General features: G+C 33.5%; 1 protein-coding gene across 1 annotated transcript in view; it reads left to right on the plus strand.

The window, feature by feature from the left end:
• Positions 1–2,333: 2,333 nt before the first annotated feature.
• The window catches only part of LOC145662953 (uncharacterized), a 32,388-nt gene continuing 14,679 nt past the window's right edge, over positions 2,334–20,042 (plus strand). The window contains exons 1-2 of the mRNA XM_081729012.1: positions 2,334–2,606; positions 19,532–19,690. Of these exons, the coding sequence (XP_081585138.1) occupies positions 2,478–2,606; positions 19,532–19,690 (288 nt within the window). The 5' untranslated portion in view covers positions 2,334–2,477. The remainder of the gene's footprint in view (positions 2,607–19,531; positions 19,691–20,042) is intronic.

Consider the following 20,042-nt stretch of genomic DNA (forward strand, 5'->3'; position numbering starts at 1 on the left):
AAGAGAGGAATGAAACGTGCACATGTGGGCATGTGCATACATATAAAATGAAAGGAAAAAAGGAATAAAAAGTGCTCAAAATCAAGGAAAAGCAGGATTTAGTTTTTGAAATTTTCTCACCTTTCGCAGCTGGTCTGTCGACCTCACTCATATGTACGGGAGTGCAGTCGTATACTCTCGCCCCAAGCGCTGATTTTCCACGACACGGCACTAATCCTACTGAAGATTTCGTAAACTAAACTATTGATGTGTATGCAGTGAAGAAACCAAGGCTAATATACTTGATTTAGAAGCAGAAGTGTGAGAAAGAATGACAACTTTTTGTTGAGATATTCCTATGTATGTTTGTTTTAGAACAAAAAATATTTGAGTAAATCTAAATCGTTTTAAAAACTTCTACATTAGTAACAAACAGCAACTAGACCTACTGAATATAGGAAAAAATAACTAAAATAGCTGTTAAAGTTTAGTCTAAAATATTTTTGCCAGTCTTTATTTAATGTTTTAGATAAAATTTAACGATTGTTTTTTTTTTTTTAATATATAATCACATTGAATATTTATCAGCAATTAGTCTCAATGTTAGCTAAGATATTCATGTGAATGGAATTGTTAAATATGCTGCTTTCTTGCAAAAATACAGAAAAAACAACTCTTCTCCCGAGGAGTTCACAATTCCCCCGGGTGAAAATGTCTGAATTCAACACTGGTCCTGAGTTCGACTCCCCTGAAATTGCAGATGCGCGTATTATATAGCTTTATTGCTGAAAAGAGATGCTAAACTTCAACAAATAACACAAATTATTCGGGGTGACTATTTAAATTTGGACTTCATTTGAGTTTAGCATCCCTTCAGCAGCGAGGCTATATGGAACGTGGGCCTACAGCTTAACGTGGGATCCGAACCACGAGATCCACGGAAATCTAACCCGGGATCTCCCACGCCAAAGGCACGTACGTTATCTGTAAAGCCATCAGGGCAGGATTAATCCATCTGAAGACCCGGGGCTAAAAAAATGGGCCCCTGCTGACTCCACCTAATACATTTCTGGGAAAGTACAGTAGGAGAGTTGAGGGAATATGTTTCATATTTTTGGTCATATTTTATTTTATGATGATCATATCTTCATGACTCTTTTTAGATAACTAATTGAGATCTGAGTGGAGGCCCGGGGCTACAACCCCCTAAGTCCTCCCCTTAATCCTACCCAGCTAGCCACGAGAGAGCTCTATTGGGATACTTAAATCTCCAGGATAAACGAATCTGGCAAAATCTATATGGTTAATGAAGAAACTGTGCAAAATTTCTTACGTTACCTTAAAATTCATTTGATATATTAAGTAAAAATTATTAAATAAATATAAATTATTATTATTATTACCGATATTATTATTATTATTATTATTATTATTATTATTATTATTATTATTATTATTATTATTATTATTATTATTATTATTATTATTATTATTATTACAATACTACATGTCATTTTTTGAAAATACTTTGTTCGTAATTTTCGCTTAACATTTAATGTCGTTTATTAAATTTAAAAGATGCAATATATTTTAACCATATACGTACACTGAATTAACTTTTTATGTTGTGTTTTATTTATGTGCGTTGAAAACGTAATATACAGATATTTACGTAATTCTCAGAATTTAATTTCGAAAGAAAAGTGTCAGGTTACTATGATATGATAAAAAATATTTTATATCATACATAGGCCTACTCTATACCTAATTTCACTTTTTGAAATTATTTTGAGCATTATAATTCTACTAGCAATCTTTTCATTAACTTTTAGTCATATTTCTTGGTACAAATATTGGAATAATTGTAGTTAAAAGTAAAAAGAAATAAAATAATTACTTTCTCCTGAGTCCAAAAAATATCATATGAAACATTAGGAACATTTGCATTTTTTTGTATATTCTTAGATTGAAATACATATGAAATATTAGCGACATATATTTAAATGTTACTATTCACTAAACATACGAAAGATATCCGAACAAATATTCTTAGAAATATTTGTTGATGTGTTGATAGAATTATTACAGCTATTTATAAAATTTCTTTGTTTACGTTTTATCATTCCTATATCATCTATTATAATTTAAATTATAGTTTCATTCTAAAAGTAGCTATATGTTCATATATTTGTAGATTAAGTAGAAAGAGATTGTACGGTATGTTGGGAATTTGGTATCAATTGTTTATCCGGTACTTGTTTATTCAAATTATATAAAATATATTTCATAGAAATACATTATATTTTTTGAAATTCATATTTTTAGTTTAAACTTTAATATAGTTTGCTAAATTTAAAATCTGCAGTATATCCTAACGTTATATATATTGAATCAACCATATCGCTTGAACATGTGCGCAGATCTACTCAAAACACAAGGGATCTCGTAGAAGAACGTTCGTTAGTGTGGATGAAGGAAGGCTGGAGAAATTGTGAAAAATGGATGATATTTCCTTCAGCGATATTTGTCGACTTTGTTTGTGGAAGGATAGTCGAACAATAAATATATTTGATGAAGATGATAATTTCAAAATTGCTGGAAAAATTCAGAAGATTCTTCCAATTACAGTAAGTATTCTCCTTCTACAATGTTTTTGAAAGTATGGCGCGATGACGCTTATGTGAAGATTATCGTTTGAAATACCAAAAGCCAACCCAGCAGACGATATGTGTAGATTATTACAATATTTATAAGGTTGTTATATAATATATTTACTCTTTGGGAGAGGACTGTATAATTTATACGATAAATATCTTGTTTTATGCATTTATGACCTTTACGTACAAAGGATCACACGACCAGTTAAAAATTGCATATGTACATGACAACGTTTCAGCGTATCGGTATTGTAGCATGAATAACATATTTAATTGATAATACCCTTATGTAGTAATACTAAATGTTACTTGCGTATATTTCTACATGAAACCGATGATAGTTATAACAACATGCATTGCTGTATCAGCATGTACACATACAATGTCGGAAAGATAAATCATACAAGCAGGAACATGAGAAGTATTTGGTTCAGGACACGCTTTATTTTCTTACCAATACCTGAATTACAACGCAAGTACCGCGAACTCGTTCTACAGAATGGGCAAATTTGACTCAATATAATTATTTCATTGATAACAGTTCCAGCATAGTAGATATGTTAAAGACGTAAGTAGGCATTTGGTTACGGAAAATTACATTTTTTCCCCACTTGCACTGTTTTGAAAATAAATCCATCCTTATTGAATTAAATTCTGGTTTCGCACATAAGGGTATTTCTGACAAATGAACAAAACACAGAACGTTTTGATCAAAGAATACATATCGGTCAATTTTTATGTGCGAAATTTTGCACTATTTTTAAATTAGCGTGACGGGTGTTAGTATAGTGTTGCAATAAATTTAAGATTACCAGAAAGTAATCTTGTCGATAGTTACTCTGTTGACTTGTGACGGAATAAATTTAGGTTTATGTTTAGATGAAAGTGAGTGCTAATTGAAAATACCAAACCTAACCTAACTTAATACTATTTAGCGAACTTACAACATTTTTTCGATTCGAAAGAGGCTCGGCTCCCTCAAATAAACATTGGCGTAAATTTAAGTGCAAGGGAGTAATCATGATAACTTGGGAACGGAATAAATTTAAGTACAAGGGAGTAATCTTGACGAAAGGTACACTGTTGACTTGAGGACGGGAAAAATCCAATAAAGATGTGTACAGTTTCATTTTCAATTTTCTTGTCTATGTTTTTACGTAATTTAGTAAATTTTGTATTTAGATCTTATTTGCAAATTTAGCTTTTGGTTAAGTTCCTAAGACGGTAATCCACTTAGTCACTTGAAAATCGTCGAACGGAGGAGGCTAAGGGGTATGTTTAGTACAAGGGGTCCAGAAGCACGTATAAAACGCAAAATTTACAGGAGAAATGAGTGATGCAACTACTTAGACGTAACATAACGTAACCAAATCTAATCTAGCCTAACATAAACTAACGTAAGCTAACCTGAACTAGCCTAAACTAACGTAATATTAGTAGAAATAAGCGAAATTCTATCATTTTTTGGAAAATTATGTGGGAGTCCTACACTAATATAACATAAACTATACTAACCTAACGTAACCTAAACTAGCCTAACCTAACTTAAACTAACCAACCCTACCCTAAACTAACCGAATGTGAACAGAAATTACTAAAACTGTAACATTTTTTAGAGAAAAGACCTGGACCCCTTCTGCTAAACATAGGCCGAGGCTAATAATGAATCTTACCTGATCTAACCTAACCCGTAAAAACAATGACATCCAAAAAATGGTCGAAATAGTCTGGAACTACCGGTATGCTTTTGTTTATGCTAGCTGTAATTCCTTTGAAATGTTATTTCTCTTTTCATATGTGTAGTGAAATTTACTATAGGTTTCGAGACATACTGTTGTGTACCCTCCCAAAATAGAAAATGACGCTTTGATATGTTAACATTTAGTTCATATTATTTGCAGTTGTAACATAATGTCAATATGCTACCATAACAGATATTCATATATAATACTAACTTGTTAAGTTTGTTAAAAGAAGTAGGAAAGTCGTTCTTATATTTTCAGTACTCATTTTTGAAATATGTTGTAGATAATGATAAATATGTCAAGAGAGACCATAGAGTGAATGCTTAAAATTCATTCATTCAGTTCCGTTAAAATTCGATTAATTTACTGACATAAATGCAAAAGATGTATTCTAGCTATTTACTACAAGCAATAAAAATAAAAAATGGTCCGTCGCTTCTATATGATTAGTATATGCGCTTTCTGTGAGGGGGATTAGGGTTCAGTTCGCAGTGGGAGCTCATGTGGTTCAGGTCCTGCGTTAACCTGTGAATGCTTGTAGTCTCTGTCTCACTGATAAAAGTCGAAAGGGATGCTTCCTTCCAAACCATATAATTTGCTTTTTTTTTGGGGGGGGGGGGGGGATGGAATGGAAGTGTGAAATCTACGGTAACCATACCTACAACTGAGATTCGAATCGTAATTCATGAATATGTTTTATGTTTAACCGTTGTGAAATAACCAACAATGGTTTGAATCATCTCTTTGAATAAAAATATTTGTTTAATTGTAATAATACTGATTCAAATTAGTCTACATCTTCACTGGAAACTCCAAATGCATAATTTTGATTTTTGTATAAAGATTTCAGTATTTAGGTGATCGCAAACACACGACGCTCGACAAAGTTTAGATTATAGTTACTCTAAACTGCGCAGTCTATCTTCATCTTCTAGAATTTCTAGAAAGGGGAAGGAAGATTAATAATTGGAAAAGTATCAATAGTTGTACTGGAAAGGGGCGAGTTGCTGGATTGCATTCAAAATAGATAGATAGATAGATATAGATATATAGATATAGGTATATGTATACACACTGCGCCTTAACTTCCGTATTTCAAATAAACACAAGACATTCCCTGCAACTTAGTGCTACAGCACTTACCTCTGATATGAGGAATCCTTGGTTCGATCCAGACCGTGTGAATTCGTGGTGGACAGCATCATCGTGTTCATGGGATTTCTTTGCGTTCTACCGTTTCCTTCCTATTCTAATTCCACATCTTTCATAATCATTCACTTCCAATATTCGTTCGTTTCCTTTAGCCTAAAAATTGGCTGAGTGGTAGAGCGTTCGCCTCTGGTGTATGGGGTCCTTGGTTCGATCCCAGCTCGCACCGAGCTTATGGAGGACAAACACCATGTGCATGGGTTTTCTCGGGGTTCTCCCGTTTCCTTCCACTTTATTCCACCATTTCATTCATTTCTCATCATCATTGTCTCCAGCCTAGCCGGTATAATCGTGGGATGTAATACTAAAGGATTTCATTTCATTTCCTGTAGCCTAAAGTATATAACTTGGATCGTTAAACTAGAAATCTAATGTAAAATGAACATATTGCCATTAAAAATAGAGTATCTGTCAGCAAATTTCAGCAAGTCAGCTTTTACAGAAGTGTAAGTTTTACTTTTAGTCATGTCAGTTATTTGTTAAGTTGTTCGAATAATGAGTGTTCAAAGAATTTCTTGTATCTTAAGAATTAAAAACGTTGTTTGTGTTTCTTATTCACTTCTTGTGTCCAATGCGATAAAATAGTTGTGAACGAAAACTATACTGTAGGGAATAGTTGGTGCAAAAGTATCACTCTTAATTTGTTTAACCGATGATAATGATAATAACAACAAACTACGAATTGCATAGCTAAAGCCTGTTGTTAACTTCATAGAGCTAGTCCTTTATTTTTTACGTGAATGACAAGTTACAGTATAGGACCTATTTTATTCTGCATTGAACAGAAAGTGTACTCACGCTCTTATTTTACTTTTTTTAAAAACAAAAAGCAGGTTTTTTTTTAATGAAAATGCTTTAAAAATCTGAAGCTTTATATTATATTTCGATTTCTGTACATAACTTTTCAAAAATCGGATAAAACTGCACTTTCAATTAATAGGCTATATGCTTTATAAATTATTACGGTTTTAAAATTATGAGACTTTTGGTCCTTGAACTATATATATATTCATTCGCTCTTAAATTCCAATTTTTTCAAGTTACATTAAAAATGGATTTGATTATCACAAATAATGTAAAATAATTGTGAAAAATAGAAACACTGTAGTTTTATGATAAAATTTCGTCAGTTCTTTGTTACAGGAACGAGTTTGTTTCTGGACTCGGGTACAAAGAAGCGGGCCGCAGTAGGTCTGTGGTAGTGTTCACCTCTGGTGCATGGGGTCCGTGGTTCGATCCCAGCTCGCGCCAGGTGAACTTTGTGGTGGACAAACACCGTGTGCGTGGGTTTTATCTGGATTCTCCCATTTCCTTTCACTTTCTTCATTGCACAATTTCATTTATTTCTCATCACCTTCTCCTTTAGCCTAGCCGGCATAATCGTGCGACGTGAAACTTAAATTTCGGATACACAGAACTGAAATTTATTATCAGAGTCACCCAAGGCTGGAAAAACCAACTACCGACTACCATAATACGTTTAAATGACAATCAACACTGCTATTGGAATTGAACATGGGATTTCATCCACTTGAGTAACCCTGATAATGAATTTAATTATGATGATAAAGAACTGAAATTGATCTGAAAATGATAGAGGTAAAATAGATTTAATAATAACTGAATAATATCTTAATTATTTGTAATTATGAAACCCGATTACGGAACAAAACGCGAAATTTGGGCGCAAACCAACTCCCGTGAGGTGAAATTGGCGGCAGTTTCGTTGTTTCTGTGGAACACCCTAGCAGTTTTCCTTGAAAGTATATGTTCCCATTCTACAGTAAGTTGTAGGTCTTCCTCCTTTAATTTCTGCACTGAAATTAAATATTAAACTCCATAATTAAAGCCAGATTATATGGGTAAATTCCATACTTACCCAAAATGCTATTCAGATAAAGTGATATAATTTACAGCATTTTTATGTAGCTATATTTGGAAACCACAGTTTTTTGAAAATTTTTACGAATGATTTCGTAATGGTTTCGTAATTTCGTGTAATGAAAATAGAAATTTCTGAATTTTAGTCTATGTAATAAAAACTGTTTGGAAACTTTTCAGCTACTTCATTTTAAAGTTTAACAGTAGGCTATGTGAAATTTCAGGATTTGTCCGAATAATGTTTTACTCGCAAGCGTGAATTTGATAACGTCACTTCCGAAAAGATTTCGTCTAATTTTCACAAATGATACATATTTTTTTTTCCTAAAGTAATAATATTTTCTTATTTTTGGTTCTCCATAAGAATATAAAACGTAATAATATGGTTGACTAGTGTTTACCGTAACAGAGCTTTCGAATTTATCCCTGCTATTTTCAGCTGCAAGTTCTGCTTGTTCTTTAAATTCCCTGAATAATCTCATGATCTCTTTTGCTGAAAGGCAATATTCACAGCTCAGTGATAGTATGCTCACCTCTAGTGCAAAAGTGGTGGTTTGAGACTAGGTTATGTATACCTATGGACCACATCCTTGCATTTTCATGTATCTCTCGTATGTTCCTACTTTCTCATTTATCTATCTTTCCATGAACATACATCTGCTTTATCATCCTTCCCCTTAGCTTGGAGAGCATAATCACTAGACGTCTAGTTTCATTTAAGTCTTTAGAATTTGTTTTGTTATATATTAATGATATACACGTAATTCGTAGAAATATATTCCTTGTTTATTTTCTACAGATGAATTGTTTTTTAAGATTGTACTTTCTAATTTTATTACTTAATCACTAATGATTTGGAGAAGTCGTGATGGCTCAGTAAAGCGCTTACTTCAGCTGCGAAGGGACCCAGTACATTTGAGTTGTCGTGTATAAAATCGTGGGTTTTGTGTCGAAGTTATTCCGTTTCCTCTTACATTCCAGGACTTTAAAAAACTTTTTAAAAAAATGGGTTTTATTAGGCAAAATTGGGATTTACTAAATTTTGTGCGTACTTTTAAAGTTGTATTCTACTTAAAATGCCACTAAACATTCATATTCTATTGAACATCCAAAACTATGAAACACTCTCGTCACACAGAGGGTATCCGTGAACCCTATCCGCGTTTCGTGGGACACACTTTGCACCATTAGCACTCGCTTATATTCCTATTGCAAGAAAGGAAGAGGTAGACAATTTTGTAGGCTAACAAAGAGGTGATAAATTCTATATAATGTAGAATAGGAATAAAATCCCTTATTACATCCAAGATTCAAATCCCTAGGCCAGCCTTTCTGACTGAAGGTTCTTTTATTTTTTTCTCAAAACAAGCCAGGCAAATTACGGGGTAGTACCTCAAGGTCAGGATCCAGAGATGAAAAAAGCGCATTTTTAAGTTGACATTTTTTTTAAAAAAAAAAGCAGCTTTTTGCAAGAACTGAAAAGTTGGAAACTTTTTTTTTTTCAATCTCATTTCGGTTGTCAATCTGCTTTCTTAAACAGGTGTTACGATTGACGGGCCTTTGTAACATATGATAATTGTACTATACGTCGCATACTCCATCAGATATGCAAGCAGAATTCAAAAATTTACCATCTTCATAATGCAACTCTGTTGTTTTCGTGTGTGTAAGTACCCAGTGTAGTATGAAGAAAATAAAATAGATCAGTGGTGTCCAATTATAATAAGCCTGAGGGCCATAACTGTCTTTACTAGTAAGGTGGAGGGCCGCAGCTAATAATAATAATAATAATAATAATAATAATAATATTATTATTATTATTATTATTATTATTATTATTATTATTATTATTATTATTATTATTATTATTATTATTATTATTATTATTATTATTATTATTATATATATATTACACTACAAAAGAAAAATAAAAAATATATTTGAAATTTAACATTCCTATTCAATGTGACTAATGAGGGTGACTAGCAGCGTTTACAAGGGCTTTGGTATCTACATCCATTCCTCTTGTAAAAGATGTAACCCGCAGATGTAAGAGAGAAGAATCTCCAAGGCAGCTTCTGGAGCGATTCTTTGCAATTTTCATGGTGGAAAATGCACTTTCGCACAGATAAGTACTACCAAATAGTGACACTATTTTCCAACACAACACACAAAAGCTAGGGAAACGTTTGTTAGAAAGTAGTCTGAAAAATCTACTCCTTTCTTTGTTCTTGTCTGAAACAATGGGTCAGACTGAAAGTCACAAAGTTCGAGCTGTAAGTTTGGAGCTTGTTCTTCGATGTTTATTGTCAATGCATTAGTAAATAATGCTATGCAGTTTTTTTTTAATTTGTCAAAATCTGAGAATCTCGCATTAAATCCATTCATGATACTCTCGATGTTTCTACAGAACTCAGAAAAATTAAACGCTTCCTTTTCAAAATCTAATGTCAGACGATTGCAGCTTGGAAAGTATGCTAAATTGTGTTTATCACAAGAACTGGTGTATTTCTTGCGCGTTATGGCTTCTAGGCAAAGTTCGAGGAAGAAAGGGTCTGATTTAAAAAGCTAGATCAAATATAAATTCGTTCATTGAAGTAATCGCCCCTTTCAGCAACGGTTACATTACTGACTCCAGTGTTGTCTTGGATGCCTGCTCCTTTTTGTTGTATAGAAGCGCTAAATGGATGCCTTATTCCGAAAGAAGAGTGGAAACATTAAATGAATGAATGAATATAAATTAAAATATTATCAGTTATAACAATCGTAAATCATGAAAGCTTTGTGGGCCGCAGGAAATGGTTTGGCGGGCCGCATGCGGCCCGCGGGCCGCCATTTGGACAGCCCTGAAATAGATCGTTAGCAATTCCTTTTTCGTGTAAAGTGTTTGTAGTGTTCTTGATTCATGGTACGGTAGCCTACTTAAAAAAAAAAGTGATTTATGCATTTGTGATTATGTATCGAAAGAGATTTTGTTTCCGTTTTAATGCAATTCTTTTTAGTTTATATTCTGTAATTATCCAAATGTAGTGTTCAAAAAAGAGAAATATATCTTCAGAAATTTTCTTTTAAGTGAATTGTTCTGATTTGTAATTAACTGACATGGAAAAAAGACATTTTATTATTATTATTATTATTATTATTATTATTATTATTATTATTATTATTATTATTATTATTATTATTATTATTATTATTATTTTATTGTACTAATGCACGCGTATGTACTATAAAATCAAAGGGAAGGTAGTCTCATAGCTTTTTGTTCCAGATTAGTCAAACATTGTTACAGCAAATTTGATCAAACGCGAATTGTTAAGTTCGTTATGTATGATTCTCAAACATTCATTTTTAATGTTATCCTGTTCTGGAGATCTCTTTTTGATAAATACATATTTTAAGCCTACTCTGAAACTAGGCGTGTACTGAAAAGCAGTTATGATAATATTAAGGTTATAATTTCAATCCAAGTTTTTAAGTATATTTTTGGAGTTTTTTTTTTTTTTCCTAGACAGTATTGTTAGGCTACGGAAAATTTCAGCAACCCTGCTTTATTTACAACCCACCAATTCTTCCATAACCATTGCCTTTCACTAATTATCCGTCTCCTTTAACCTAAATTGAATAATCGTGGGATGTTAAATTAAAAATTTAGCATTGATCATGTCATGAGAATGTGTCAGTGATGGACAAACACCATGTGCGTGAGATTTCTCGGGGTTCTCCTGTTTTCTCCTACTTTATTCATCCCATTATTCCATTCATTTCTCATCATAACCGTCTCTTTTAACCTAGCCGGCATAACCGTAGGACGTAAAACTAAGATTTCATTCCATTTCATTTTACGTCAAGTTATCAGTATACGTTTAGGAAATCTACGAGTTATGCAGAAGTTTTAAGAAATTTTGCTCACTTCTAATAGGATTGTTGAAATGTTCTCCAGTTCAAAAATAAACTTAAATTGATATGATAACCTTAATATGATCATAAATACTTTTTTTTTTCAATTGTGCTTCTCAATATGATCATAAATACTTTTTTTTTTTTTTTTCAATTGTGCTTCTCAGTTCACGCCGAATTTCAGAATTGGCGCAAAATATGTATTTGTCAAAAGGTAATCTCCGGAAAAACTTGGGAATCTTGTATAATAAATTTAGTTTGCATTGATCAAAGTCGTTGTAACAGTGTTCCAACTATAATCTGGAGCAAAATCAATGAGAATATATTCCCTTTGTTTTTTAGAGTACATACGACATATTTGTACAAACAAATAATAAAATGGCTGCTAATTACAAATTGAGGTCAGTTCACTTAAAATAACAAATTACTAAAGATATACTTCAATTTTTCCAACCCATTTGGATAATAACACATACACAACAGAAAAAGTGTTGCATTAAAAAGGAAACAAAAGATTCTCTTGCAATAAATACATGTGCTTTTTTTTTTTTTTTTTTTTTTTTTTTTTTTTTTTTTTTTTGGTAATGCCTTACTGTGAATTGTAGACATTAGAAACGCTTCTCTTAAAAACCAAATTACTAACGATCTACCTCTACTACACCTCGATAATTACACATAACAAAGAGTTGTATTAAAAATGAGACCGAGAAACTTCGGTATTTTTCTTGCATAGCTGGTGGAGTATATAACGTATAGTTCGATTATCGTATGTTACAAAGATTTTTCAATCGTAAGAGAAGAAATTGACAACTGGAAATGAGATTTTTTTAAAAAATCCAACATTTTAGTTCTTAAAAAAATCACTACTTTTTTAAAACACATCAATTTAAAATAGTAGCTTTTTTTCATTTTTGACTCTTGACCTTGAGACATTATCCCAGTATGTACCTGGCATGTTTTAAGAGAAACTAAAGAAATGTTCAATTAGAACGACTGACCCAGGGATTTCAACCCTGAATGTAACAGGAGGGTTTATTCCTATTTAAAAATATTACATAGACATAGAATTACCTTTTTGTTATTCTACAGAGTTGACTACTACTTCCTTTCTAGAAATAGAGCTATAAGAAGTGGCAAGGATGCAAAATGTTTCCTACGAAACACGGATTCCCTCTTTGCGACAAGGGAATTTCGTAGTGCAAAGTAGAACATGAATGCTTAGGTAATGTTTTAAGTAGGAATACGGCTTCAAATATACGTACAAAATTTAATAAAATCTAATTTTGTCCAAATAAACTCAGTTTTATCTAATAAAACCCCTAGTTTTACCATTTTAAACCCAGTGGCCTCGGTTAAAAAAAGTTCTTTTTTTCAGAATCCTGCTTCTAAGAGGGACTTTGTGAAGATCTTGTCATAAACTTAAACCTATGTGAAACGTTAATATTATAAAAATAATACTCACTCAATTATGTCCCAAGAAGCTGAAAAAAAATCAATGTTTCGGATATCCTTTATTGAGCACCACAGAGGTTTAAGTATAATTTTAACAATATTGATAAACCCAAGATTAGCAGCTACACTGGATTTCTTCTAACTTCTTAATCAATTTCATTTTCGTTAATGACATTATATTCCCAATTCGTATCCACTTAAAGTAATCAAAGAATATTTTCTACTCAAACGCACATCACACTCATTCGATTGCAAAAGCTCAGTTGTCAAAGAACAATGGACAAATACCTCGAGAGTAGTTGAAATCCTACACAAACAGTGTTGTCACGTTGTAAAGATTAACAGTGCTGTTCGTTATACCCCAACACACCTGCATAAGAGTTAAATATCAGTTTCTGTTAAGATTATCACTTACTGCGTCTTGCTGTCATTTTTCTAGACAGGTTCGGTAGATTCTCGTGACATATCGCTAAGTTGGAGTCTTTTACTAGAAAATCATTTCCACATCACAAAACGAAGTAATATCTTGCGCTTTTGTATGCCAGTATTCTTATTCTTCAAAAACTCTTAAAGGAGTGGAGTACGACTTCTTGAAAGAACTTAAGCTGGGATCATTCTTCCTTGAGATTCGCAAAATGTAATACAGCTGTGTAGTACACTCACATTTGTTGCCTAAAAACAGAATTTGAGAACATTAATAATGACTGAAAAGTACATTGACTACTAATATGTTAAGACTATAAATATTTACTTATTATAGGGCAGTGGTTCCAAACGTGTGTGGCGAAAGTTTAGAATTTAAAACTCATGACTCACACACGAGTGTTGTTCTCTTGCATACATGTCTTTCTAAAACAGAAGCCGTTTTTGCAATATCTTAAAATATCAAAAATCGAAATCTAAAAATAAATGTAGAAAAAAATATCAAAAATCGAAATCTAAAAATAAATGTAGAAAAAATTCATGCAGCGCTCAAAAGTTTCAATCTTTCTCTTATATGTGATATTTTAATTTCAATAATATGGCTATTTTGAAATGTGCATTATGTTCTGCTTGAAATTCACAAAAAAATAAAAAGTTGATAAAATATATTTGGTCTAGGAATTAATTCGTGCGGTTGGTACGCACACATTGAAGCTGTAGTACAAACACAAAATACATAAATACCTTAAGAAAAATATTGTCCATCGCTAGCCACCACTTTCGCCCATCTGTCAGGCAATGTACGGATTCCGTGGCGAAAGAAGTCCTCATCCTTGGAAGCGATCCAGTCAGAGACCCATGTTTCGATATCTTCTGAAGAAGTAAAACCGCTGTCCAATCAAATCGTTGTTCATGCAATCGAACAAGTAGTAGTCCGAAGGAGCAACGTCTGGTGAATACGGCGGGTGGGGTAAAACTTCCCATCCGACATTTTCTAAATAGGTTTTGACCGGTTTTGCGACATGTGGGCGAGCGTTATCATGTTGAATAATAAGTTTATCATGTCTGTTCTCCCATTCTGGTCGTGTTCTGGCCAGAGCTTGCTTCAAACGCATTAATTGTCGTCGATAACGTTCTCCATTCATAGTTTCACCCGGTTGCAGCAGCTCATAGTACACCACACCTTTCATATCCCACCATATGCACAGCATAACCTTTGCACAGTGAATATCTCGTTTTGGTTGTGATGCACCTGGTTCACCTGGTTTCACCCAGGCCTTTTTTCGTTTAGGGTTCTCGTAATGGATCCACTTCTCATCACCCGTAATAATTCGATGCAGAAACCCCTTTCTGCTCTGTCGTTGGAGCAGCAATTCGCAAATGGTTTTTCGTCTTTCAACGTCTCTGTCTTTCAATTCATGTGGAACCCAATGTGACATCTTTTGAATCATTCCCATGGCTTTCAAGCGTTTGGAGACTGTTGTTTGATCAACGCCTAATGCTGCTGCAAGTTGTTCCTGCGTTTGACACGAATCCTGCTCGAGCAATGCTGTCAATTCTTCGTCTTGAAATTTTTTTGGCTGTCCAGCTCGCTCTTGGTCTGCCAAGCCGAAATCACCACTTCTAAACCGTGCAAACCACTTCTGACACGTTCGCTCAGCTAGAGCATGGTCACCATACACTTCCACCAAAATACGATGACTTTCAGTCGCACTTTTCTGCATGTTAAAGTAATGCAGCAGGACACCCCGCAAAAACACTTTATCAGGCACAAATTGCGCCATGTTCACTTAACTACAAACTGGTGTTGTTGACGCTTTAATCCACTGCCCTATACTACGAACGATACGCGATGACAGGGGTTTGCAACACATGTGTGGATACACGGAACTGTGGGACGCTCCGTTCGTTGCGCCATCTCTTGTCCACCCGCACGAATTAATTCCTAGACCAAATATATATGAAGCAGATTATGTAAAAACTGCTTCAGGCAAACAGAGTTGGTTTTGAGGGGAAAAAATGGAGTTTTGACACTATACATTCAAGATGAACCATTATTTCCCACGTAGATAAAAATTACATTAATCGAATGCTGTATAGGAAAACTTTTTTTTTTCCTCATCGCCATAGTAAGAAAATTGTTTTCCGCTGTGAACTGAAACCCTTCTTGCACGTAAATTATAGACGAAGCCTTGTATGCATGTAATTTTATTATTTTTATTTTGTTTCTCTTTTTTTAACACGAAACTGTGTTAACACGTTCGTCGCGGTAGTATAAAACTGAGTTTTTATCTCAGAGCTATATGAGTTTCCGTGTGTCTTGTTGAAGGTTTGTCCGTCGGTGCGTTACGAGTGAGTCAGCAGTGGCTCGTGTACAGATCTTACTTTGAGCTTCTCTCCACAGATGACGACAAGGTATCTTAGATGCAGACTTCAGCCATCTGTTGACAGAATCTGAGGCTAAATTACGCCAAAGCAGGACGTGTCACCGGTGACTCGTGTAGCACATGGATGCTAGTAATGTTAAAAATCTGTACAAACGAAAATACCAGAAACGCTCGGAGGTTAATACAATGCATAAAACGGCACCGCATAGAAATGAAGTATCGCACGAGCTACCGGTGACTCGTAACGCAGCGAACGTGTTAAGACGTATTTTGCCCAGTTAAAAATCTACAGTAGATACAAATAACGTGACTCCAAATGGAAACAAAGATACTTTTATTGACTACATGAATTTACTAAACACAGTGTATTGAATATTGTGTTAAGGTTTGTTCTCAAGTTAAACACTATCAATCGTCTTAAACTTCTGGTTCAGTCTGTTCAACTGTAGGCCAATTCATGATCAATTCATAGAAGTGTATGTGCTCATCGGGAACTTCGGGGAAAAGTTTCCTGATGACATTGATTTTGGGCACACTTGATGGGAACTTTACCGGCGGCATAAGCTCAGGTGGTGGCAAGTTGGTTTTTGTTATTCATCTTTGCACATTTTGAATGAGTGTGTCACTATGCTGTCAATGGTTTGATTTGCAAACATTTTACCAAAGTTTTCTTTATAACAAGACAACTGCAGTTAATTTTAGGTTAGGTAAGTTAGTTGAGATACAGTTAAGCTAGGAATCTAAGAACATTATAAATGTTAGGGCTCCATACGTCTTGGTTTTCCAGAACACGTCCTCTTTTCGGACCCTGCAATTTGCGTCCGGGCGGGTTTTCCGTGTAGATAAAAATTACATTAAACGAATGTTATTGCCACTAATATAAAACAAATATTCTCCATGCAGAAAGGTTTTCAGTCACTTACTGAAGCCCATTCTCCGTAGAATAAGCAAACTCTACATATGTTTATAAAATGTTAGACCAATGAAACTGAAGTCCTTTATGCATAGAAACATAGGTGTACTCTGTAGAGGAAAAAAAAAAAAAAAAAGTTAACTCAATTTCGCCATTTTGGTGACGGAAGCTCTTTTTTCATGAACTAATTCATATAAGGGAAGTATATATATACATTGTTTAGATTTTTTCAACATTGGATTTGTTTTCGGGACTTGCACTGTTTTTTTTAATGAAAAACATTGAAACAGTTTTTTCAAAGTAGTTTGGAATGGCTGCATTCATAGCAAATGTCCAAACAACTAGTTATAGAAGCTTAGAGGCTTACAGTATTATAATTTACGTTATTATTAACGAGAAACTAAGAAGTGCGTCGCGATTCAGTACAATTTATCGAGATTGGAAGCCATTGTTATGAGCAATATACACCAAAATCTAGTTTTGACAAAAAATTAGATTGTCATTATTTTTGAATTGTATTTGTAGTTTAAGCCTTGTTACCTCATTCTCCTTCAGTTATATGTATACATAAGTATAGGATGACATTTCATTTTATGATGTGAGATATTTTTTTTTAAATTAATTGCTCCTATCTACCTATGATTGCAGTTGTCTGCGGGAACTGTCAAGGAGATTTATAACAGGACACAGTAAGTGGCAGGGTGGATTGATTTAAATCAGTCTGATTTAAATCAAATTCCGAAATAAAATAATTGAAAGTGAAAATAAGTAAAATCTCGTTTCTGTTCTGTTATTTCGGTTATGGGAGACTCAAATATACAGTATGTACAGCATAGTATGAAAACAAGTGTCATGCATTGGATGATTAGGGAAAATCCCGTTTTGAATGGGTAACAGAGCAATGCTGCTTTCTTTTCTTCGTAACAATGTGTTTGGGTTTTTAAATCGTTAACTATTCCAACGGAGAAATCACCATCGACATTTAAGAAGAAAATTCTTTCGTGTGCGCGTCTGCTTGTTTGTTCCCAGATAATAGGGCGTATTTAGAGAGGTCCTATTCCTTCTCCGATATATATATATTTAAGATTTATAACTTTAGACGAAATTTATGTATTTCGTGCCTCAAGCTTGTTGCAATTTGTTAAAAATATGCCCCTACCAATATCAGTAACTTCTGTGAAAAAAAGTGTCATTTTGATAAACCTTGCTGTACTTTTTCCGTAATGCTTAACCTTTTAAATTATATTACCTATTTTTATTCTATTAAAAATCGAATCTTCATTATTCAATTAAAAAAATACCAATAAACTTTTTTACTTTTTTTTCTTTCAAGACTGGAGACATTATAGAACATGTTATATATGCTTTCATGCCTTTCTGCGTCGACATAGTGTGTGATGACGTCATAAATTTAAAAAGATATTTTTGTTATGCCTATTATTATTATTATTATTATTATTATTATTTTGGCAGGCTTACATTTTGCATTCAAAAGACTGAAATTTTGCACACTCGTTCAGTGCACCCCTTAGTATTTTCCAGATGTTTCCAGATTTCTGCGTGGAAACAGGAGAGTCCAGAGGGGAACAAAATAGCTTTTTTCGCGATTCAGATGGAGACATATGAATGGTACCGTTTGAAAGGTTGTTCTATTCTGAAGAGAGTGATGTACGAACCATGATCCTAGGATAAATAGGGATGTTTCAGGAAACTGTTACCTGAGATCCTGTTTTATACGGGAATCTGGGATATTTGGGGGATATTATTTTTCGCGGGCTTATTTTTGCACCTAGAAGATTGAAATTTTGCACATTTATTCAATGCACCCCTTAGTATTTTTCAGTGTTTGAGATCTCTACCTTAAAACAGGGGGTTGGTCCAGAGGGGTAAAAAGTAAAAAAGGATATTTTTAACAGAAAATCCCTTTTTTCGTGATTTTTCCGCCCCAGATACACGTTGGAGACATTTGAATGGTACGATTGAAAATCTCTTTTATTCTGAAGAGAATAGTGTACAAATCACGACCCTAGGATAAATAGGGATGTCTGAGGAAATTTTTATATTACATGGGACATTGTGGGGATGTTCTTAGCTCATTGTTAAATATTTTCCCCGCTGTTACTATTCAAGATAGCTTGAAATTTTAAATACACATTTACTACACCCCTTAGTATTTCCCAGTTGATTTTGAGATATATGCATTAACATAAGGGAGTCCAGAGGGGATCAAAGTTTGAAAAAAGTCAGAAAAATTCCATTTTGTCTCAAAATTTCCCGCTTCAAGGACACGATAGGGAAATGTGAATGTTACCGTTTCAAAGGCTGTTCTATTCTGAAGAGAGTGAGGTATGAACCATGATCCTAGGATAAATAGGGATGATGTAGCTGCTTGACTGAAAGTTTGTAATTTACATTTAAAAAGAGCCATAATTTAAAAGGGTTAAAAAACATTGTTTGGAATCGATATAGGTTGACAATTGGGGATTAATTCAAAATTTAACCCTAATACTTTCACTTAAATGACATAATTAGCATTTAATACTAATTCCTAATGCTTTTTCTTGAGTTTGCGACTTGCAATTTACGAGGAGAAAGATTTGATTGAAATCTAAAAAATCGAATTAAATCAAAAAAATTAACAAAAATATTTAAAAAAAAAAATCATGATTTTTTTCCCACCCTGGTAAGTGGAGTTTAATTAAGTTAATACAAATAACTCAATGATTTAAGGGATCCGCAAGTTTACCATTGCAAAGACAGAAGGCTGCCATTGATGCTCTTACTGGCCAGCTTCCTCAGATCGTGAATTTTCCTATTTTTGTTTGGATTATCGAAGTTTCTTAAAAATAACTTTATATTGACTACTATAGGGAATGATAAAGTAATGAAGGAAAGTATACCGTAATTACTAGACGAAATTTGTAATAAATGTGCGTATGTAAACTTTCAATACTGTTGTACAGAATAATTGCTTTTTACTTGCAGGTTTCCAAGACAGATTTTCTTCCAAAAGTAATATGTGCACGTTGTGTCTTTAAGCTGGACGTGCTGCATGAATTTTGGGAAACATGTTTGAGAACGCAAAAGATACTGCTGACTTACGTGTCAGAATGTCGGATGACAAATCAGGTTCCTACAACACAGGTACTAAAATATCATACATATAGTTAATACATAACAAAGTAGTTAATAAGCTGTAAGATGAGAATTAACGAAAGCACTAAATGTATTACCGTAATAACACATGTGTAACATTTTCGGCATTATAACGTAGCCTTCATCAGATACTGATGAAGGCGTTGTGACATTATCGAAATTTACACAAGTGCAGTTAATTTGATTAGTATTTTGGCCGATTTCGTTTTATATACATGTTGAATATTTCCTGAGTTATTTATATAATGTGTAAAATAAGAGCATTGAGCTTTAACGTTATGTTGTACTTTTCTCCCTATATATTTTTTTCCTTTCCAATTTACTTAGATATCTCATATCT

Source organism: Thermobia domestica, chromosome 10 (assembly GCF_964235325.1).
Source record: "Thermobia domestica chromosome 10, izTheDome1.hap1.1, whole genome shotgun sequence".
Classification (NCBI taxonomy): domain Eukaryota; kingdom Metazoa; phylum Arthropoda; class Insecta; order Zygentoma; family Lepismatidae; genus Thermobia; species Thermobia domestica.